At 55.8% G+C, this 23,816-nt stretch overlaps 1 protein-coding gene across 1 annotated transcript in view; it reads right to left on the reverse strand.

Moving 5' to 3' along the window:
* The window catches only part of ARHGAP8 (Rho GTPase activating protein 8), a 62,189-nt gene that overhangs the window by 21,335 nt on the left and 17,038 nt on the right, over positions 1-23,816 (reverse strand). Inside the window, 6 exon segments of the mRNA XM_057556540.1 lie at positions 4,629-4,715; positions 9,375-9,506; positions 16,045-16,105; positions 16,417-16,476; positions 19,603-19,746; positions 23,366-23,485. Coding sequence (XP_057412523.1) covers positions 4,629-4,715; positions 9,375-9,506; positions 16,045-16,105; positions 16,417-16,476; positions 19,603-19,746; positions 23,366-23,468 — 587 coding nt within the window. The 5' untranslated portion in view covers positions 23,469-23,485.

Raw genomic sequence — 23,816 nt, forward strand, 5'->3', positions numbered from 1 at the left:
GCGGGGCCCGGTTTCTGGGGTCGGCAGTGGCTTCACTTTTTTTTTTTTTTTTTTTTTTAAAGGATTTTCTTATTTATTTATTTATTTATTTATTTATTTATTTTTGGCTGTGTTGGGTCTTCGGTTCGTGCGAGGGCTTTCTCCAGTTGCGGCAAGCGGGGGCCACTCTTCATCGCGGTGCGGGGACCGCTCTTCATCGCGGTGCGCGGGCCTTTCTCTATCGCGGCCCCTCCCGTCGCGGGGCACAGGCTCCAGACGCGCAGGCTCAGCAGTTGTGGCTCACGGGCCCAGCTGCTCCGTGGCATGTGGGATCTTCCCAGACCAGGGCTCGAACCCGTGTCCCCTGCATTAGCAGGCAGATTCTCAACCACTGCGCCACCAGGGAGTGGCTTCACTTTTGAACGTCTCTCTGCGAGGGTGGAGTCACATCTTCATGACTGTGGGGACCAAGCAAGACACCCTCTGATTCCTCTCCAGGACGGTCACCCTGGGGCCCACGAAGGAGCGCAAGGCAGGCAAGTCCTGGCCGAATCCACTCACATCCCCTTGAAAGCAGGGGTTCTCCTACACAAGTAGTGAGACTATTTACATACACTGGTCCACTGTCTGACACCTGGTAGACATCACGGCCCGGGACGATTACTAGTAAGGAGCCTCAGTTTCCCCAGCTGCAAAGTGGGGAGAAGAACAGGAGGCTCAGCTGGGTGAGAAGTTCGACGCCAGGCCCAGCCTGCGCCTCGTAAACGACCCACCACCTGACTGCTCCGCTGTTTACAGCTTCACTGACGTATCACTGACACACACGCAGCTGGATGTGTTTCATGTGCACCGTTCGATGAGTTTGGACACGTGCGTACACTGTGATACCATCGCCACCACCAGGTAACAGGCATAACCATAGCCTCTAAAGGTTTCCTTGTGCCCCTTCGCTGTATGTGCACGCGTGCGTGTGTGTGTGCGTGTGTGCGTGTGCAAGAACACGACACGAGATGCACCCTCTCCAGGACGTCTCGAGCGCGTGACGCCGGGTCGTCAGCCCAGGCTCTCCGCTGCCCTGCAGGTTCTCTACAACCCCCTCACCTCGCGTAACCAAAACAGCTGTCTTGTCTCAGAAGCACTGGAGCCCAGAGCCCACGGGAGGCCGAACCGCGGGCACCGGCTCCCCCTAGTGGCCGAGGGGGAGTCAGACCGGGTGCCCAGGCCCCTAGCCACCAGCACTGACAGAGGGGGCCTGGCATGAGCCGGCTGCGGGGACAGAGGGGTCGCCTTTAGAGCTGCAGGGAAGCCCCTCGTGCAAACTCCCGCCCACACAGGAGCCCCCTTCAGCTTTCTCTCTGCGTTTCTGCCTGTTTCCCCTCCGACCCCAAGCCAGCCAGGCATTTGCTGGACACCAGGTTCTGCAGATGCAGGCAGGGCCGCCTTCCTGCCTCTCACACCCAGAGAAGGGCCTCTTCGCAGCCCATCCAGGAGATCCCAATGCGGGTGTGCGGTGGAATCGTCAGCCCCTCCTCCAGAGGGTCTGTGTCAGGCGGCGGTTGGGCAGTGGAGAGCCACTGGGCTCGTCCACTTCTTCTTCCACTGTCAGTGAAGGACTCCAGGGCTCAGGTGGGGAGTCATATGACAGCCAACAGGCAGGGGAGTCCCAGGACCCCCAACCCTCATCCCTGCAGTCCCCTCATGGCAGGATAAGAGGGAGAAGCACACAGGCTTCAGTTGGAATGCCAACCAAGCCCTGACTTGCTGTGTGACCTCAGGCAAACTCCTTAACCTCTCTGAGCATCAATCTCCTCTCCTGTGGAAGAGGGAAAATATAACTGACTTCATAGGATTGTTTTGGGGTGTCTGGCACATAAGGTACATTAATTAATCACAGATATTGTAATTAATACTGTAATTAATCACAAAAAGATAATAAAAAATTTTAAAACAACACTAGCAGCTAACAGTGAACATCTGCCATCAGGCCCTGCTCTAAACATTCCACGTGTAGTAAGTCAGTGAACTGTTACAGGGATAAAGTGACTTAAGTGGCATCGTCAGCCACAAGGGGAAACCAAGGCAGAGAGGGGTGGCATCTATTGCCCAGGGCGACGGATGGTCGAGGGCAGCCCACAGGCAAGCCCGGGAGGTCTGGCTCCAGACCCACCATGTCACCTAGGCTGCCACGCTGCAACACAGCAAAAAGCAGCTGGTTTTTTCCCCAAGAACTTTACAGGTTTCTAGGAACCTTGGAGCTTTTCTAAGGTGAATAACAGCTCCAGTAAACAGAAGAACATCTGAGCTATCTTCTTGGGCAGCAGGGTAACCAGGACGGGCTTTCTCCCTTCGTCCGCTACGGCACCAGCGTGCTGGTCCTGGTTAAACTAAACAGAACAAAAGTCCACCTTCCCAGCAGGTGTGTGTCTGCAGCGCAGGCACCCGGGTGGGAAAGCGGGCAGGGAATTCTAGTGAAACGAAACGAGCTCTCTGGACACAAAAATTGCTCCCCGTGTTAAACAGGAGCTGACTCAAGTCCGCTGTTCCAGGAATTCCCCGAGTGGAGCCTGTAGATCCCAGAATCGTGTGACCCTCTCTTGGGACCACGCGGCCAGGCTCTCTGGGATAAGGACGGGCTCAGACCCCTGGCGGGGCAGCCCTCGGACCTCGACTGCACCACCTCCTAAGAAGCTTCAGTTCCAGAAGGAGATCGGACTTAAGCCTTCCACGGCTTCCTGATCTGGCCTGAGGGTTGCAGCAGGATTTATTAACAGGAAGAGCATCTCAGAGCTCCCCAGAAGCCCTTCCTCAAAGCGGGGATTCTGCGTAGCCTGGAAAATACACACCTGCTCGCATGGGCAGGGCTCAGGAGTCTGCATGTTGAAGGGGGCAGTGGGGGGCACGGGGTTCCTCTCGTAAGTCCCTGCTCCAGTCCCAGAGCTGGCCCAGAGAGCGGAGGGGGCTCGGGAGGCAGCTTCGGGCCCTGGACAGCGATCTGGGGTCACAGAAGGGGTGTGTGCGCACGTGTGAGCGCGGGTACGTGTGTACTCGCTCGCTAAGTGAGAAGCGAGCGGGTCGATGAGACCCTGAGCGGTGCCGGAGTGCGAATGCTGCGAGAGTGGCCCGCGGAGAGGCCAGGTGCGTGAGGGTCCTGGGGCCACCGTAACAACCACAAACCTAACAGCTTAAAGCAACACAAGCTTATCCTACAGGCTTGGGGGTCAGAACTCCAACACAGGGCTCACCTGAGTGTCCCAACCTCCCTCATGCCCCCCTGGGGCCTCCTGCACTGGGAGCCCCTCCCTCTGGCAGGCACAGGGCCAGAGCCACTGTGCGAAAACCACGTCTGTGGGCCTCGTTATCATGGCGCGGTGACGTGCAAACAGTTTGTACCAGGTGCATACAGTCAAAATGGAGGGAAAAGGGACTTCCCTGGTGGTGCAGTGGTTAGGAATCCGCCTGCCAATGCAGGGGACACGGGTTCAAGCCCTGGTCTGGGAAGATCCCACATGCCGCGGAGCAACTAAGCCTGTGCACTACAACTACTGAGCCTGCGCTCTAGAGCCCGTGAGCCACAACTACTGAGCCCACGCGCCACAACTACTGAGCCCGAGCGCCTAGAGCCCGTGCTCTGCAGCAAGAGAAGCCACCGCAGTGAGAAGCCCGTGCACCGCAACGAAGAGTGGCCCCCACTCGACACAACTAGAGAAAGCCCATGCGCAGCAATGAAGACCCAACACAGCCAAAAAAAAAATACATAAATAAATTTATAAAAAAAAAAAAATGGAGGGAAAGAGGAGGTTCCGTGTGGCCCTGGCAGAGCCCCTGTGGCCTCACCACCCCCGCCGCTGCTTCCTGACTCTGAGGAAGAAATCGCCCCGAGGAAAGAGTCAGGATGCGAAGGAAGCAGATTGAAACCACGGCTCAGGCTTTCTGTCGGGCGTGTGTGGGGAAGGGCCGACTCAGCGGGCCTGGGCTGCCCAAACTCGCTCGTCTCAAAGAGAGGACGACCCCTGACCAGCTCCCGGGAGGTGACCCCTATGCCCCTGGGATGTCCTGGCTGATGACAGCATCTCTGTACCTGGGCCTGGGGTTGTTTGTGCCAATGTGACTTATGGCGGGGCCCTGGGCCACACTGTAGCCGTCTAAGTGACGGGACACAGGGCTCAGGCCGGCTTCCGGGGTGAGCAACACCCTGCTCCAGAGGCACGTCGTGGCCAGGGGACTGAGGCGGCCTGCGCGATCCCCCCCGGCCCCCGCAGAAGACGGGGAGCAGCGGGGAACAGGGCCCGGGCTGCCCGCACGCCACCACGTGCCTTTCCCAGATTCTACCCGGATCCTGTCTCTGTAAAGACCAGAACTGTGAGTGGGACAGCTTTCCCGAGTCCTGGGAGTCCTCGTGGGGAGTCCCTGAACCTGAGGGTGGTCTCAGGACCCCCGACACAGGTGCATACATAACGTGGGTGCTCAGGCCGTGGGGGGATTTAAAATACCAGGCGCAGGAGCTGGTGCTCCTGTCCATGACCATCAGCCCTGTGACCCGCCATAGCCACGGGGTAGGCGGGTACCCAGAGACAGAACTCCCCCAGTGCCCGGATGGGGAAGGCCGTCCCCCGCCCCCTGGCCAGATCCCCACGGAGAGTGGCCCGTACCTGATGAGGGGTTTGAGGATGTCCCACAGGACTTTGATGAAGTTGGTGGGCTGCACGACACAGAGGGCCTTCAAGTTCTTTTTGTACCTAAGGTGGGAGAGTGAGATGGTTTCAGAGCACGAAGACACAGACACACCCTGAGCTGAATAACCGCAAAGCCGTGGCCTCAACAGTGAGTCTCAGAACCTTCCGTTTCTTGACAGCCAATTTAAGGACATAGAACCAAAAACAGAAGGAGAAAATCAGGACCCCATGCCCGCCACTGGCAGTGTGCACACGGCACTTTACAGTTTGCAAAGTGTGCAGAGCCCCCACTGACAGGCGCTCACGCTGGGGCCGGGGGCAGGGACCAACTCAGCGGCAACCTGGCAACAGTCCCTCCTCTGCTGGGAATTGACCCCAGGCGAGGGTGGAGCCATGGCCAACAGCACTAGGCAGCCACTTCAACAAGTCCCATCTTAGCTTGCTTCCCTCCCTCCTTCCTGAATAATTGAGTCCAGAGCCATCAGGCCAAGCCAAGAAGGCTGGCATCCACCAGGGCAGGAAGGAGGCAGTGGGCACGTCGGGGCCTGCTAGGGCCAGCAGGGGGCCGGTGGCCTGGCAGGGAGGGAGTCCTTGTCCAAGGAGGGCGGAGGGCGTCCACACTGGGGTCAGCCAGGGACACCCTCAAGCCAGCCCTTCCCACTTACAAGAGCCGACTGTCAGAATTTCTGCAATTTGGGGAGCCAGTTGTGAAAAACAGCCGTCATTCAATAATATCAACTTATGGGACTTCCCTGGTGGTGCAGTGGTTAAGAATCCACCTGCCAATGCAGGGGACACAGGTTTGAGCCCTGGTCCGGGAAGATCCCACATGCCGTGGGGCAACTAAGCCCGTGCGCCACAACTACTGAAGCTTGCACGCCTACAGCCCGTGCTCCGCAACAAGAGAAGCCCCGCAGTGAGAAGCCCACACACTGCAATGAAGAGTAGCCCCCGCTCGCTGCAACTTGAGAAAGCCTGCGCGCAGCAACGAAGACCCAACGCAGCCAAAAATAAATAAATAAATAAATTTATAAAAAAATAATAATAATATCAACTTACAATTAAGTAAATCATATTGAACACAAAGGTCATAAATGTTCCAACCTCATCAATTCCTGACTGTCATTTCCTGACTACATTTACTACTCCCTGTGCCCCTGAGCTGTTTTTTCTGTTGCATCCAAGGGACGGAAGCCCCGCTAAGGGGATGGCCACCCATTTCCTGTCAGTCTCTGTCCAGTGGGGTCATGCTGGCTGCTTGGAACTGGCCACAGTGGCAGAAGTGAGACCATGGAAATCTGCAAACGTTACAGATCGGTCTCCCCAACCCCCCAGGAACTGGTTAGTAAGCCAGACTGGGGAAGGGGGGTGGCAGGGAGTGGCAAAGCCCCAGCAAGAGGCTTCTGGGCCCAGGCAGGGTGAGGACGGTGGTGGCCGAGCCATGGAGCCAGAGGGCTGAGAGGGGACCCAACGTTCGCAGCCACGTGTGGGAGCAGGAAGGTGGCGGTGACAGTGGCCTGGCACGGGCGTCAGCGCAGGGGGCGTGGGCAGGAGCTGTGAGGGGCAGGGCAGCCCGAGCGGTGACAGAGCCTCAGTGAGTGAGAGGCGGCTACGCAGATTAGTCAAATGTGGGCCAAGTAAGGGCAGCGGGAGGCAGTCTCAGAGAAGAGACGTTCCAAATGCAGGAAGGGAGAAAACCAGAACGAGCCCACCCTGCAGGGCAGCACACGAACTAGTATAGATGTCGGTGTGAACGCACAGGTACCAGTAGGAATAGGTGTGAACATGAAGACCAGTGCTGATGTGTGTGTGTACGTATGTCTATGTATGTATACACACACACCCACGCACGCACATGCACACACACACACCAACTGTCCACTGACCAGCCTGGGAGCCCTAAGGCCCCGACAGCAGCTAACACACTGCTTCCAGGGCCAGGTCCCTAGGAGCAACTTCCCCTAAGAGGAACCAGGGCCCCAGAGAAATGGCGGATTCCCAGGCTGGGTGAGGACAATGTAAGGTGTGCCTGGAGCATCTTGTTGTTCTAGAAAGTAAAGGAAGTGCTCGGAGGGACGGGGACATGTCTGAGGGACACAGGAGCCAGGCTGGAGCCCACTTGGCCAAATCTGAACAATTAGAGCATTAAGATAAATATAGTCATGGATTATAACCCATTGAATAAAATGGGAAATCACCTGTCCATATTGACATAAATAAACCAGAAGGGAAAGCTCTTCCTTACAGTAAAATGCCAATTAAGAGTCCCAATCACCGTTTGGCACCCATCTTAGCAATACTTAAGCCAAGAAATGGCAATGGAGGCGACAGCTAGCACATAAGACTTTGATGAGGACTATTTATATAGTCTCAAAGTATCTTCCAAATGAATACTAATTAATTACAAAAAGAAAAGCTTGCGATTCGGAGGAGGGCAGTTTCAGTGACTTCCGGGTGGTCCAGGGACCCAGAGCACAGCTGCCGCAAAGTCCATCCCTACAGGAAGGTGGCCTCCCTCAGGCGCCACCCATGGCAGGAGCTCCTTAGCAAAGGCGAGCACTCCTGGAAGGGGGTCACGTACGTTCCTGTGTGGATGGTTCTCTCTTAAAGGAGCAACCTGGCAGAACAGTCAATGAGAACAGAAGATGAGAGGTCAGCAGCAGAGAGAACAGAAAAGGATGCAGGAAACCCCCCGGGGTGCAGTGATGGCGGATGGAAAATCCTTGCTGTATAAAGCTCATCAAATTCGATTTGGAGCGCCGCTTACATACCTTCACTGATGGGGAACTCACTTCCTCCAGCAGATACTCCACTGTTAGATGGTTTTGAAGCCTAGGATTCCCCTCCTCTTGGCTTCCATCAAGCCAAGGTCTGTAATCCTACCCCGGCCCCCAGACCACCTTTGAGGGGTGTGGGAGAGACACAGAACAAATTCGCCTCCTTCCATTTGAAAATGTATCTGTTTCAGCTCAAGACAGGGCTACATACACATGTCTTTCTGCTGGCAGGCTGAGCTTCTGGAAAGGGCCACTTTGAACATGTCATTTGCTTTTCCTCAAGAACCTTGCTTGGCTCCCCACTGCCTCCCGAACAAAACCTGGCATCCTTAGCACGCCCCCTACCCCTTGCCGCCTCCCTCCATGCTTCCCCGTGTGAATCCTCCAGTCTAGCCCTCCCACCCACAGAGCCTCAGCCCACCTTCCTCTTTCTTGTGTCTGCCACTTAGCAACGGCCTGCCCATTACTCTAGGGGCCACTCAAAGGCTGCCTCCGCCATGCAGCCTCTCTGATTGTCCCAGCTGGAAGGCTGGTACTCACTGCTGGCCCCACCTCTCTCCTCCATCCTTCCTTCCAACATTTAACGAGAGGCTGCCATGTGCAGACCCTTTTCCACGTCCAAGGGATGCAGAGATGGGTCAGGGGGTTGCAGCCAGACACAGGAGGCAGACTTGTTCACAAACGCACTGTTTTGCAGGTACATTGTCTGCTCAGGGACAGTGAGGCCGCAGGGGAGGGGCCATTGATTCTCCTGGGACAACCCAGGAAGGCTTCATGGGGGAGGCCAGAGCTGGGGCCTGGTCGTCTCTGACTGCCCCTCAGGGCCAGCACATACAGTGCCAGATACGTGACTGCAAAGTGAAGCAACAAAACTTTCCCTATGACAGAGGACAGAAAACCAAGAAATTCCTCTAAAGGTTTGATCGACAGTGACAGCAGGACCCGAAAGGCAGTCAGGAGGCAGGGCTTTGGGAAATCAGGCACTGCCTGCCACTGTTTCACTGACTCAAATGTCTGTTAGGAAGATTTCCCATACAGGTTTGAAAGGACTTGGAAGAAGGTAAAGCCAGAGGAATCCAGGATTTCAACATTAACGCCCAGCAGGGCCACCTATTAGCCAAATACACTGCAAAGTTGACTGCCATGCAAGACGTCACTCGGGAAAAACCCCACCAGCTCCAGGCTGTCCCCAGGTGGTGTGGAGCACGGGGTGAGAGAGTAGGAGGGGGGACGGGGTCTCGGCTGGGGTCCCAGCCCTGCTGCACTCCTGCTGAGGGACCTGGGGGAGATACCTGCCGCCTGGGGCCCGTGTATCCTCATCTGTAACACGTGTCCACCTCACTGACACGAGACACCAGAAAGCCCCTTGCAAACTGTAAAGTGCTGCGCAGGTGGAAAGGTACTTGAAGGACAGTGTACTGTTGTATTTCTTTGCCAACAAGTCACTGGGCCAGGGTCAGTAATTTAGGGTACCTGAGCCCAATCCAGCCTGCGCCTACTTTTGTACAGCCCACAAGCTGAGAATGGCTTTACATTTTTAACGGTTGAAAAAAATTAAAAGAATAATATTTCATGATATGTGAAAATGACATGACATTCACATTGCAGTGTCCATAAATAAATAGTTCAGCCTATTTGTTTATGTATGGTCTTCCGCTGCTTCCAGACGTTACGGCAGAGTCGAGAGGTTGCGACAGAGATGCGGTGGTCCCCAAAGCCAAGACGCTGACTGTCTAGCCCTTTCAGAATGTGTGTGCCCACCCTGCCCCAGATGACAATGGTGGACAGAGGCCCCTGGCCCTGAAGGGAGGTCAACCTAACACCCCTCCTGGCCCTCGGTATCCCGCCCTCCCCCACTGCACAGCCGTGACCCGTCCTGTCACCTGAGCCTCCCCCTCACTCGGCCTGCACCCTGATGTCCCCCCCAAAGCTGGAGGGCACCCACCTCCTGTCAAACTCTTTGTAGGCGCTCTGGAGCCAGCCCAGGGACGGCTTGTTCTGGCTGTTCAGCCCATAGTGGAAGTAGACGATGGTATAATCGCTCTCCACGTACTGGTCCAGCGTGTGCTTCAAATACCTGGGCACAAAGCACAGGATGCAGTTATGAAAATCTCACCATCGCTGAAACCAAATATGCCTTCCCCATAATGGAAGCTATGGTCACCCAGTGGGTGCCAGCACCAGGCCATGTGGAGACATGTCCCCACATCCACATGCGGGGGGGCCCAGTCCTCATTTCTTAGATGACAGCTGAGGCTCAGAGACATTAAGTAACTTACCTAAGGTCACACAGCCAGTGAGTGGATGTGGTAGTCTGAATACGGCCCCCGAAAGACATCCTCGTCAAATCCCCAGAACCCATGAATGTGGCCTTACTTGGAAAAGGGTCTTAGTAGATGTGATTAAGATAAGGATCTGGAGAGGAGGCGTTTATCCTGGATTATACCGGAGGGTGCTAACTGCCATCGCTCGTATCCTGAGAAGATGGCTGTAACGAGGGAAAGTCACGGAGGGGAGACGGCCATGTGAAGACAGAGGCAGAGTACAGAGGGATGCGGCCACCAGCCCGGGAGGGTGAAGGGTGGCCGACAGCCACCAGAAGCTAGAAGGGACAAGGAAGGATCCGCCCCTGGAGGCGGAGCTCCCTCTAGGACTGCAGGCCTGAGGACACCTTGCTTTCAGACTCCTGGCTCCCAGGACCGTGGGAGAATAAATTTGGTGTTTCACGCCACCCAGTTTTGGGTAATTTATTATAATGGCCGCAGGAAACTAACACAGAGGATGAACTGGAATTCAAACCCGGGACTAACTCAGTCCCTCCACCTCAGACTCCCTGCTGTTCTGCTGTATTTCTAGAAGCAAGCAATTCCCTCTCTCCAGATTAGCTAACGTTTTTTTATTTTTACTGGAAAGCAGATCCTGGCTCTGCTCGGCTTCTGTCATTTGACCTCACAGGATAAGCTCTACAAATCCAGTGATCATTTCTCAGGGCTGCAGAGCCCTGCTCCTTCCCGGCCACGCCTACGTGACCCGCTTAAAAAGGCCTCGTCCGGCCACCTGTAGCTGAGCTGCAGAAGGGCCATTCCTGAGCCCATCAGCACTCTGGCTCCCGACCTCCAGCTGGTCGGGCCAAGTTCTCGCATGTCATGTCGCCCCCGAGTCATTCATTACCTAGAAGCGCGCATCCGTAATTAATCCGGCCTGGCGCTCCAGGAATTCAGGCCTGGCTTCTCCAAGTCTGTGGCGGGACCACAGCTGCCTTCACTGTGAGCCGTGCAAACGCGGCCCGCCGGAGCTCTGGGGTCCACAGTGTGGGCTGGGTGCTCGGGTGGACCAGCACCCCCAGAACTGCTTGAGGAGAAGACCCCAGCAGCCTCCGCCGTCTGCCAGCATTCGGCCGCCTGCACGGCCGGGACAACGCAGTGGGATCGTTTCCTTGCTCAAAAGGATGTCAGCGTCTCCTTAGCTGGTTTGATTTCTAAACAACGTCAGAGTACCCTCCATCCAAAGCACTGACTATGTGACCTGCAGGCCCTTGCACGTATTTACCCATTTATTTAATCCTCACAACAACCCCATGAGGCAGGTACTAACATGCCCATTTTACAGAGGAGTCAGCTGAGGCTGGCAGAGGAGAACCAGTAAGGGGCAGAGCCAGGATCCGAAGGGAGCGGCCTGGCTCCGGAGTTCACCCTCTGGCCCACACTGTCCTGCCCCCAGAAAGCCACGTACCCCCCGCCATCATTGGCTTTGATGTAAAAATGATGCGAAGCTGACCTCACGCGGTATGTGGTTTGGGTTCAGCGATGTGGAAGCAACTTCAATGCCCAGACTCACCCGGGCACAGGTCCTTTGGACCAAGCCCTCGGGGCACAATTCACTGAGCCCATCCTTCCCTGGACGGAACCCAGATGGAGCTCTCTGACTTCACACAGGGAGTCCTCGAGCCGTTGAGAATGCCTCCTCGTTCCTGAAAGGATGGTCGCTCTTGCATTTCTCAACTTTTTCAAGAAAGGAGAAATAGGAAGATGTCCTTGCCCGGCTCCCTTATCCACACTGGACACTTGTGGTAAGAGCAGGCACTTCTCCCCTGCCCCCGGGTTCTGCCCACAACGTGCCGAGTTCTTCTTGGGATCTCAACATGTCTGCATGCGTGCTCAGCATAGGAAGTCATGAACTAAATCACTGGTTGAGCTTCAAGGACAAGGACTGATGTCTTCACCCATCTCAGAAGTAGGAGCGCACATCTGGCCACAGGAAAGCCACCCACTTGGATGGGGAGAGGGGGGGATGATGTCCATGGTGTCACTTTTTCCCCGAAAAGCCATGGAAAAGACTAAGCATTAGGGCTCATCCTATCACGGCCGAGAAGCCCATAGAGCACCTCTGAGTCAAGTAGAAACAGGTGCTCCTTCCTCCAGGCAGACGCCTTCCAGCGCTGGGTGAGAAGAGACCCGCTTGCTAGGAGCCCTTCAGGTCAATGCCCTTGGGCAGTGAACAACCTACACAACTGTTCACAGCGGCCATGCTTACCACTTCCATCTGGTGGCGAAGGTTTCTGAGGCAGGTGCATGGAAAGAGCACAATGTATCAGTTGTTGTCAGAGGTACTTTTTTTTGGATTGAGGTGAAATTCTTAACGTTAACCATCCTAAAGCGAACAATTTAGTGACATGTAGTCCATTCACAACATTGTGCAATCACGACCTCCATCCGGTTCCAAAACCTTCTTATTGCCCCAAAGAAAGCCCATACCCATTAGGCAATCATCCCTCCTTCCCTGCCCCGCCACTGCCAGTAACCCCACCTGCTTTCTGTCTGTCAGGGGTACGTATGTCTTTACAAGAAAACAAATGCTCAACTCATCCCTGGCCCAGCAATGGTACCCTCAGTGAGAAGTGACCCACAGGTCATGGATTATTTGATGTTGCAAAAGGAATAATCTGACAACGGAACGTGCCCAATCTCAGAGGACCGCAGGATACGAGTTCTCCGGGATTGGGCATCCTCTGTCCTGTGTGCCCTGTAAACACAGAGAGGGCTGAGAGCAGAGTCAGCTGTTTGGGAGGAGGAGGTGGGGAGCGCCTCCTGGGAGGGCAGCTCACCGGCTGGGGTAACCGGCTGCCTGGGATTCTGGCTCGCCTTGCGAATTCCGTGACCAAGCCCATCACGCGGCAGCAGAAGTGGCTAAAGACCCTCTGGGCATCCGCTACCGGCAAGGCTCTTGCTGTCGCCATTCTATCTTCAGCAGCTCTTGGAAGATTCTTTAACAAACGAGGTCGGACGCCTGGGTCAGGGGGATTCTCATGAAACAAGCAGCCCAAAGGCTTCCAGATGCTCCTATGATCCAACTGTGCCTTTGTTCGCTTTGAGCTGCAGGCCCCAGGCCATGGCCGCTGGGCACCACGCTGTGGGTGGACAAGCGGGGCTTCCACGGTCGAGAGGCAAGCGGGTCTGGAAGCAGCCCTGGCAGAGTCCCCGGCGCTGTGGCCCCCGAGCCAGTCCTGCAGCAGGCGAGTCTGTCCCGGGCCAGCCTTTCCTCCTCTCTGTCTCTCACACGGGGACACAAACATTTCCAGGGATGCCCGGACATGGGCTGGGGTTAGGCTGCTGGAGTGAAACGCAATCATCATGTTGTCAGGGACCACAGTCCGAGGCCCGGAGCACCCACACGAGCCCCACGGGCGCAAGAATGTCCCAAACGTGGGACACGAGTCATACGGGCGCCTGGCCTCTGCAGGTAACCTGAGCGAGGACTCGACCCCCAGCAAGAGCTGCTGGGCAGGAGGGCACTTCGCTTGATTTCAAGCAGCCTCGGTGGCCCTGGACCAGGAGCTGCCCTCCTCCCCAGGCCAAGCTTGTCACCAGACCTGAGGTCGCCTGCTCACCCGGGTGACTCTGGGCTGCAGTCGGGACTTTGCCAGCTCTCAGGACACCCGAGGGACCCGGCCAGGGAGGAGGCCCCGGGAGCAGCGTGGCCGCACAGGGCGCGCAGACCCAGCAGAGCGGGGCACGCTTGCTGCCCGTGCCTGTGGCTCGGATGGCGTCCAGCAATCATTTACTGATTGACGGGAGGACTGGTTATAGGAAGAGTATCAGAACTGGAGAAAATAGAAGGGTGCCCCTCCAGAAATGTATGCGATTCTGAACTCACTTTAACTCACAGTGAACAAGTATTCACAACTGTTCTCAGACATTTACTTAAAATGAGAAGAATGACAGCAGAGCATCTTTATCCCCACCCAGCTCTGAAGGGCAAGTCAAGATCACACCCGTGTGCACACACTCACACGTGCAGACACACACACATCACGTGCCCTCGGAGTCCCGCCTGCTGCCCGGCCAGGACAGCTGTTTGTTATTTATGACACGTCGGCTTCTCCCAGGAGCCTGCAAGCCACTGGAACGTTCAGAATTTGACAGTCGTTTCGGTTTCCAAAGACAGCGGCCTTTTCACAGGTTCCTTGAGAATTCTGGTCATGGTTTCTGTCTGTTTAGAAAGCTCCTGTTGAAAGTGCTGCCCTGGAACCCACACATTTATCTGCTTCCCTTGCCAGATGGGCATTTTCGGGCACAAAAACCTTTGATGGCTATGCCTGGAAGTACAAAGTGTTTTCCAAACAGTGTTTCTACCATCTTGGGGGCCAGGGCTCCACGGCTCACCTGGGCCTGTGCTCGTCTGCGAGAGGGAAGGGAAAAGGGCGACTTTGCTTCTGAAGATATGAATTGTTTGTGCAGCTACTGAAGGAACATGGAATTACATGCCCCTGGGGCTGAAAGGGAAGGCAACATCCACGTCGAAATGTCGAAAACAGAAAAATGAGGAGCATTTTTAACACTGGAATCAGACCAAGTGGAGAGTCTCGGGGACGTGCTAAGTGGTTTGGTGAATGGAAGACCAGCTCTGGAGTGAAAAGACCAGGCATGGCCCCTGCCTGGCCCCATGGTCCAGGGGAAAGGACAGGGACGGCGTGGGGGGAGTGTCTGCCCAGCTCTGCGAACCCCTCTCTGAGAACCAGCCAGGACTCCATCAGCCACGTCCACATCTGCAGTGACTTCACAGGTGGGGGCCGCCGTCCACCCCAGGCCGGCCCTCACTTCAGACACCAGCTACGTGTCGGGGGTCCCCAGGCCACCCCGCTTCTGACCAGCTGCCTACAGATTCGGAGCTTCTCACTACCCCCCTCACAACCGATAATTCATCGGCTCACAGAACTCGGGAAAGCGCTGTACTTACAATTAGTTTTCTTATAAAGAATACAAATCAGGACCCGGCAAGAAGGGAGATGCACAGGGGAGTTGGGTGGGGGGTCGGGGGTCCTGGCCATGGAACCTGTGTGCCCGCTCCCCATGCAGTCAGAACATCGACCACACACCATTACCACCAAACAGCTCCACTGAGCCGCTGTGTCCAGCGTAATTGTTGGGGTTTCATTACAGAGGCATGACTGGCAGAATCACGAGCCAATCAATATGCAGCAACCCATGCGTCCACCCATGCATCCACACGTCCATCCATCCACACACCCATCCATCTGTCCATCCATCCACACACCCATCCATCCATCCATCCATCCATCCATCCATCCATCCATCCACACACCCCTCCATCCATCCATCCATCCATCCATCCATCCATCCGTCCATCCATCCATCCACACACCCATCCATCCATCCATCCATCCATCCATCCACACACCCATCCATCCATCCATCCATCCATCCATCCATCCATCCACACACCAATCCATCCACCCATCCATCCATCCGTCCATCCATCCACACACCAATCCATCCATCCATCCATCCATCCATCCACACGTCCATCCATCCGTCCGTCCATCCATCCATCCATCCATTCATCCATCCACAAGTCCATCCGTCCATCTATCCATCCATCCATCCATCCATCCATCTATCCACACGTCCATCCATCCGTCCGTCCATCCATCCATCCATCCATCCATCCATCCATCCATCCATCCATCCATCTATCCATCCATCCATCCATCTATCCACACGTCCATCCATCCATCCGTCCATCCACACATCCATCCATCCATTCTATCCATGGGTACTGCTGATTAAATCATCGAGCTGGTTTACTGAGCTTGGTCTCCAGTGCCCCCGAGGCCACAAAGCCCCAACCCTCTAGTCACATGGGGGGGTCTCTCCTGCATAGCAGCCCCACCCAGAGTCGTCTCGTGAGCGTAACTATCTAGGGGTCCTGCACGAGTCACCCCTTAACATAAACTACCACGAATCACTAAGATACTCCTATCACTTGGGAAATTCCCAGGATTGAGAGGCTACCTCCCGGGAACTGGGACAAAGGCCAGACACATTCTTTACTGCAATGTCCCATGACCCTGCACCCCAGCCCACTGTCCGCTGTGCCAGAGGGGCCTCCACCCACTAGGCTGGAGATGCAGGGAGAGAAGCAGCAGGAACCAAGGCCTCGGATGGGGCACACTACCGACACGACACACCACTCCCAGCTTCGGGGCCCAAGCGAGAGACAGTGGTGGGAAGGAGGGAACGAGACTACTGGGACGAGGAGGGCTAGGGACCCTGGGGAGCCCACAAGGAGGGTCAGGGACACGATCGGGGGGTCACTGGAAGGCCCGCCCAGATGCCAGCTGGAGGACGGCCAATAGCAGGATGTCCCGAGTGGAGACTGCCCGGTGGAAGGAAGTGGGGGGAGGCAGACAGAGACCTGCCGGCCAGCGATGGGGGATGGGGAGCCAGAAGGCCCCCGCGGAGAGCTTGGGTGGCTGGGCCACTCACTGGGGAGGGAACACAGGAGGAGGCAGGGGGGGCACTGGGTGGGGCTGTGGACACGGGCTGGGGCTCCACCGAGGACCCCTCAGGGAGGTGATGATGGCCTGGCGGTGGACGAGGGGCCGGGAGGCTGGTGGGCATGGGGAGCAGCTGCCCAGTGCGGTGGGTCGCAGGGAAGAGTGAGGTGCACTGACCAAAACCACCCACCCTCCATCCTCTCAGCGTCCTGCTGGCCGCGGTCGAGTGCCCCTGCCCTCAGGCGGGCACCTGAGAAGAGGCAGGAAGCTGAACGCCCACACCCCGTGGCAGTGAGAGACGTCGGGAACAGAGCAGCCCAGCGCCCCAGGGACACGGAGAACCCAGGGAGGGAGGCGTGGAGAGCTTCACAGAGATGGGGGGACGGGCATGGGGACATGATGCCCCCGCCAGAGACAGGAAGCATGGCCACCCCTGGGCCAAGGGTGGGCAGCAGGAAATTCCCAACAAGAAGTCTCACGTCAGGCTCTCAGAAAACCCGGGGAACCAGGTGTCCAAGAATGAGATCCCTCTGGGTAACAGCAGGACATAGTAGGTCTCCAGCAGAGGTCAGTGCCCTCCCCATACACTCGGGCCCCGCTTCCCTCCCACCCCCAGTTTCTCAGTTTGCCAGTGGCGGAGGGAGAGGCACCTCAGGCCTACTGTTGATGAGGGGGCCCTGTGCTGGCCAGGGGAGGGGACGTGCTCCTGCCCAGAGAATGGATGGGGTGGGGAAACAAGGGCAAAACAGGCAGGTAAGGGTCAGAATGATGAACTCCCCCCCGAGGAGTCTGGACTCAGTTCAGCCAGCAATGGGGTAGGAGGGGATCTGGCCAGGCTGTGAGCCCCTCCTGCCCTGCCATCTGCAAACGAAAGTAGGGAGGGTCCCTGGGCAGAGCACAGCACGTGCAAAGGCACTGAGGCAGGGACGTACAGGATGCAAGCCCAGCACCCACGTCGGGCCTGGTTCCTTTCCCCTATGAGCATCCTGTTTACAAAAAACACTGATTTCATTCGATAAACATTTCCTGAGCATGTACGGTTTGCAAGGTCTATCCACTTGCACGAGGCTGAGCTATGAAGGTCAGCTACTCTTGAAGGCATTTTACCTCCCCCCAAACTGAAAGGGCAACTCACAGCATTTTCTTTTCACGTCAACAGACTTCTAAATGTCCTGCCAAACTAATATCACAACATTATTCAGATTCGACAAACTTTTATGCAGTTTAGAACAAGTGCCACGGTGGGTACATTGGGTTCCTTATGCTGTTCTCTCTACCTCTGATGCATTTGAAAATTTCCATAATAAAAAGTGAAAAAGGAGGGAGGGAGAGAGGAAGAGCCAAGGCTGGGCGCTCTGCCCATCGGGACAGAACCCCTGCCCCGCGCACCAGCCGGGCAGCCCTGGGCCAGCCTCTCTGCTCATCTACAACGTGGGGATAAGAGAACTGACTCCGCAGGGAGCAGGAAGGACTAAATCCACAGCTTGAATAAAGCCATGCAGAGCTGGCACACAGCAGATGCTCAATAAATGTGACCCGTCACCACGTGTCCAGCAGGATGGTGTGTGCTTCCAGGTGTGCTGTTTCATTTGCAGATGAGGAAATCGAGGCCCAGAGAAGCCAAGTGAGCCACCGGCTGGCTTCAAGGGCAGCACCCCCAGCCCGGCCTCCACGGCCTCCTCTGTCCCTGGGACCCCATGTTCCGGGCGGGGAGGCCTTCGCGCTCCCGCAGCCCCTGCGTTCAGGCCTCCTCCGCAGCCGTGAGGAGCCCCGGGACCCCCAGCCCTTCCGCTCACTGAGCCGTCGCTGGGCATCTGCATTAACAACATCGGTCAAGATGAGCAGATACCCTTGCTGCTCTCTGGCAACACAGGCCAGTGTATCGAAACGGGCTTCAAGATGACGATATATGGGAGGAAATGACAACTATCAATAAAATGCAAATTCTACAAGGCATCGGTTTAACTCACGACCCCTTCTTCTCCCCTCGCTGTTTGCAATACGACATTGTTCACTGTCTCCGAGACAGGAGAAGCCCTGTTTATGCATAAAGAAATGATTCCCTGAGCTGGAGCCCGTGACACGCCCACCACCATCCATCATCGGTTCCTGAGAGTGAAGGACGATTAAAACGCGTAATAAAGGCATCAGCGATCTCACTGGGACTAATGTGGGAGTTTGTTTAGGTTTTTATTTTAAGGTTGCTAACTGTTTTTTGCAGGAGTGAAAGGGGATTTGAAGACTCGTTTTGTCTGTGTCCTGCAGGAAATCCCAGCTGGGGTCTGCATGGTTGTGAGGGAAGCTCTGGCTGTGAAGGTGGTGACTTGTCAGTCACCCAGCAGGACCAGGTCCGGCATGTCCCTCTGTTCTCTCTTCTCTGCCACTTGCCTCTAAGATTATACCTCCCACCGCCTCTGATCCTGGGGCGGAACTCTCCCTCTGCCCACCCTGCTTTCCAACATCTAATGTGCCTCTGAGCTCACACCCAGCCCGGGACCCAGACTGGAGCTTCAGAAGATGACCACCACTCTTTAAAAAAATTTTTTTTTTTTTTGGCTGTGCCGCATGGCTTGCAGGATTTTAGTTCCCTGACCAGGGATTGAACCCAGGCCCTCAGCAGTGAGAGTGCACAGTCCTAACCACTGGACCGCCAGAGAATTCCCTAAAATATTTAAATCAACACTATCATTTTAATTTATTTTTGGCTGCATTGGGTCTTTGTTGCTGCGCTCAGGCTTTCTCTAGTTGTAGAGAGCAGGGGCTACTCTTCCTTGCGGTGCATGGGCTTCTCATTGCAGTGGCTTCTCTTGTTTTGGAGCACAGGCTCCAGGTGCGTGGGCTTCAGTAGTTGCGGCACGTGGGCTCAGTAGTTGTGGCTCCCGGGCTCTAGAGCGCAGCCTCAGTAGTTGTGGCGCACAGGCTTAGTTGCTCCGCGGCACGTGGGATCTTCCTGGACGAGGGCTCGAACCTGTGTCCCCTGCATTGGCAGGCGGATTCTTAACCACTGTGCCACCAGGGAAGTCCCAACACTATCTTAAGACTTAAAATTCTACAAAGTTTCCATCTGGCCAAATAGTCTCTTAAGGTAATAATGAGAGATCATTCAACATTACTTTTTGATAGGAGTCTTTGGCTCTGGCCATGGTCCTGATGTTGAGCCCTGGGGGAGGCGGCACCTGGCAGAAGCCCTTGGTGGGGAGGGATGCCTGGGTACACCTGAAGTGGACCCCTGGGGGGGGGACCTCTGTGGTTTTCACGCTATGGGCACAGCCAAGCTGGAGTGAGCGGCCCTGGTGAGCCCACCACATGCTGCAGGGCCCTCAGGAAGGCTGGCACTGCGGTGTTCCTGGGAACCGACCACCCAACTAGGACTCACCTGCCACCTGCAGGATGCCGTGTCGGGCCACGTCATAGAAGGGGTGATTCATGCTCAGCACAGGGTCCGGGCCAGCCATGGGCACCACCGAGGGCCTTCTCACGGCACCCAGTGCGGCGGCCTCCTCCTCATCTCTCTGCAGCTCTGCAGCAGGCGACAAGGATTAAAAGAAGTAGCTGTATTTCCAAGGAAGGAGGAGAGCGAGGGAGCTCTGACGTCTCCTGACGTCTTTTTACTGGACATGCACCTTGCCTCTGCTGTGCGCCCACTCTGTGCCCGCCTCTGCTGTGCGCCCACTCTGTGCCCGCCTCTGCTGTGCACCCACTATGTGCCCACCTCTGCTGTGTGCCCACTATGTGCCCGCCTCTGCTGTGCGCCCACTATGCACCTGCTCAGTACACTGCACCACGGAAGGAGAAAAATGAGACCCGAGAGCTGGAGTATCTTCCACACTGACAGCAGCGGAAACTGAGGCTCAGAGAGGAGAATGACTTGCCCGAGGTCACACTGCTAATCGGCAGTAAGGTGTGGACGTGAACTTGATTTCCCAGCTCCAAACTCTGACTCACGGCCTTCTTGTAAGATGCTGACACTGGCAGCCGGCAGGAAGCCGTGGCTGGGGTCAAGGGAAGAAAGTGGGGTCACTGTGCTATGAGGCAGTAAGAAAAGGGCTGTCCAGGACATGGAAGCAACCTAAGTGTCCATCGACAGATGAATGGATAAAGAAGACGTGGCACATATATGCAATGGAATATTACTCAGCCATAAAAAGAAACGAAATTGAGTTATTTGTAGTGAGGTGGATAGACTTAGAGTCTGTCATACAGAGTGAAGTAAGTCAGAAAGAGAAAAACAAATATCATAGCTAACACATATATATGGAATCTAAAAAAAAAAATGGTTCTGAAGAACCTAGGGGCAGGACAGGAATAAAGACGCAGACGTAGAGAATGGACTTGAGGACACGGGGAGGGGGAAGGGTAAGCTGGGACGAAGTGAGACAGTGGCATGGACATATATACACTACCAAATGTAAAATAGATAGCTAGTGGGAAGCAGCCGCATAGCACAGGGAGATCAGCTCGGTGCTTTGTGACCACCTAGAGGGGTGGGGTAGGGAGGGTGGGAAGGAGACGCAAGAGGGAGGGGATATGGGGATATATGTATACATATAGCTGATTCACTTTGTTATGCAGCAGAAACTAACACACCATTGTAAAGCAATTATACCCAATTAAGATGTTAAAAAATAAATAAATAAATAAATATGTTTAGCTTAAGCAAAATAAGAGAAAAAGAAAAAAAAAAGAAAAAAGAAAAAGAAAAGGGCTGTCTTCCGAAGTTTAATTTTAGTACAGGAGGTTCGTTCATACAAAACAAATCCAGGTTCCTTCAGAAATGTTTTCAGGGACTTCCCTGGCGGCCCAGTGGTTAAGACTCCGCTCTCTCAATGCAGGGGGCGCAGGTTTGATCCCTGGTTGGGGAACTAATATCCCGCATGCTGCGTGGAGCGGCAAAAAAAAAAAAAGAAAGAAAAAAATATATTTTCAGTTGGAAAACGAACAGAAACTTCAAATTTCAGGTGAGGGTAGACTTCGGCCCCCAGATGTACTGGGATGTATAGTATGACTCCAAAATTCACATCTACCTGGAAACCCACAATGTGACCTCATTTGGAAATAGTGTCTTTAGAGAGGAAATGAGTTAAGATGAGGTCACACTGGGTTAGGGTGGGCCCTAAATCCAAGGACATGTCCTTATAAGAAGAGGAGAGGACACAGACACCCAGGGAGAAAGCCACTCGAAGATGGGGTCAGAGACTGGAGTGACCCGGCCACAAGCCCAGGAGCACCTGGAGCTCCGGGAGCTGGAAGAGGCAGGAAGGATCCTCCCCTGCAGCCTCCAGAGGGAGCACGGCCCTGCTGACACGTTGATTTTGGACTTTTAGCCTCCGGAGCTGAGAGACAATACACTTCTATTGTCTTAAGTCTCCAAGTTAGCGGTGCTGTGTTCCAGCCGCCCCAGGAGACGGACCCAGCAGACTGGCGTCGAGAGAGTCAGAACAGCTGAGCTAGTATCGCCAGAGGGCATGACGGGGTGGGGTGAGCGGTTTGGGAGGAAGCACTGACTTTTCCTAACAAATTCTGAAGATGATCCTGATGCAGAGCCAGGTCTGAGGCCTCCTGATTCAGACCCACACCCCATGCCAGAGAGACCCACCCACGACCCCAGGGTGGCCCATCTGTCGCTGGGGGGACAGGCCCAAGTGAGCCTGCCTCACGTGGTCGGCAGCCTGCCTCCTGTGGCCTCTCACCCACTGGTCCCAGGGCCACCCCCACTTCTTGGTGTCCCCTGAGCCCGTGAAGGCCCGGGGGAGGGCTGGACGGGGCAAGGCCCCTGTTTATCAACAGTGTGACAGGTCCCAGAGCGGGACCAGCGCGGGAGGCTGCAGGGCATACCTCAGCCATCCAGTCATCGAGCAATATGTACTGAGTATCCCCACGTGCAGGGGACAGTTTTAGACAGTAGGGACACAGCATGAAACACAGAGTCCCTGTGGTGGGCAGAATCAAGGCCACCCAATGATGTCCACGTCCTGATCCCCAGAACCTGAGACCATGTGACCTTAGATGGCAAAAGAGACTTAGCAGGTGTGATTAAGGTAAGGATCTGAGATGGGGAGATGATCCCCCGGAGCCCTCCCTCAAGGGAGTGCGGACCGGCCCAGCGAAACGCATTTCAGACAGTGTTGATTTACCCCGCTAACTCGGTGGGACGTTGTTACAGCAGCCCAAGGGGACGCGTGCACTTTGTCCTCAAGGGCGGCCTTCTGGTGGGGTTGGGAAACAGACAAGAGAGAAATGTCAGGCGTCAGGGACAAATGCTGATGAAAGATCAAGCTGCGTGAGGGGGGCCGCAGTGGGGGCCGAGTGTGTCAGGTCTGAGCAGAGGCGGGAAGGAGGGGAAGCAGGGAGCCAGGCTGGAAGCTGCTGGAAGGGGAATCCAGGTGGAGGGAACCACGTGCAAAGGCCATGAGGAGGCTGCAGGGAGGCCCCGAGGAGAAACAGAGAAGCCGAGCAGGGACCTGTCATCCTGAGGAGCCGGAGCTGCTGGGGGCTTGGTCAGCGAGGGGCATATGCTCCATCCCCACTAGGGTCCCTGGGCAGCTGAGTGGAGGGCAGGTGGCAGAGGGCAGCGGGCTGGTCCCATCCCCGTCCCGTGCAGCCCACCGAGATGAGGGATCGGACCAGGCGCTGTGCCCCAGGGTGGGGGGAGAGCAGGCTTCCCCAAGGAGCTGACGATGGACGGGCATAAAACAACCGGCGGGGCGAGGACTGAGTGTCCCAGAAAGAGGAGAGGGTCCCCAGCGGAGTGAGCGTAACAGGTCACTGTGGCCAGAGGGAGAGCAGGGGTGAGCGGCCAGGGTGAGCCGGACCACGGGTTCTCGAAGCCGTGGTGAGGAGCTGGGTTTTGTCCAGAGAGGCCAGGAGGCCACTGGGAGGGTTAACAGAGAGCTGGAGGGTGTGAGCAAATGCCAGGAATAGCCTCGCGCAGAGGCAGAGGGGAGTGTGTGTGGACCAGGCTAGAGCCCGGCAAGGCCAGGCCGTGCTCGGGGCTCGGCTGACCTGTGTCCACTGGGGCTCATCCACCTCTTTTTACAGGGTTAGATTTTTTGAGCCACATAAATATATTACCTGTAAAAATAAATGGGCACCAACAACCTCCTTCTCCCGGGATGGGGCTGGGAGAGAACGTACTTTACCTGCTTCGGCCAGCTCCTCCACCTCCAGCCCGGACATGCTCTGCTGGGGGGCAGGGCGGCCCGGAGACACCGTTGGGATGCCACCTCCTGAGGATCCGGGCATGGGGTCCTTCCAACGCCCTGAGGGAGAAGCACACGGAACCCGGGGGGGGCATTTAACACAAGTGCACCGGGCTTGAGGAATGAAGGAATGCCCTTCACGTGGCCCGCGGGCTGTTTAATTTCCCTTCTTGACAAGAAAAAAGGCAGCCACGTCTGATTCACCCAGACCTCAGATCACTTTGGCGTTTGGTGCTCAGCCTGCCTGGCCCTGCCCCCTCCCCCGCCCCCCCCCCCCACGTGGGAGAATGGACTCTCAATGAACAACTCGAGGTCCCGGGAGCCAGACCCCTGGACGGTGGCATCCACCCCACATTTGAGCCCCTATACCTGATCTCCTCCTCCGCAGGCT

Source organism: Balaenoptera acutorostrata, chromosome 11 (assembly GCF_949987535.1).
Source record: "Balaenoptera acutorostrata chromosome 11, mBalAcu1.1, whole genome shotgun sequence".
NCBI lineage: Eukaryota > Metazoa > Chordata > Mammalia > Artiodactyla > Balaenopteridae > Balaenoptera > Balaenoptera acutorostrata.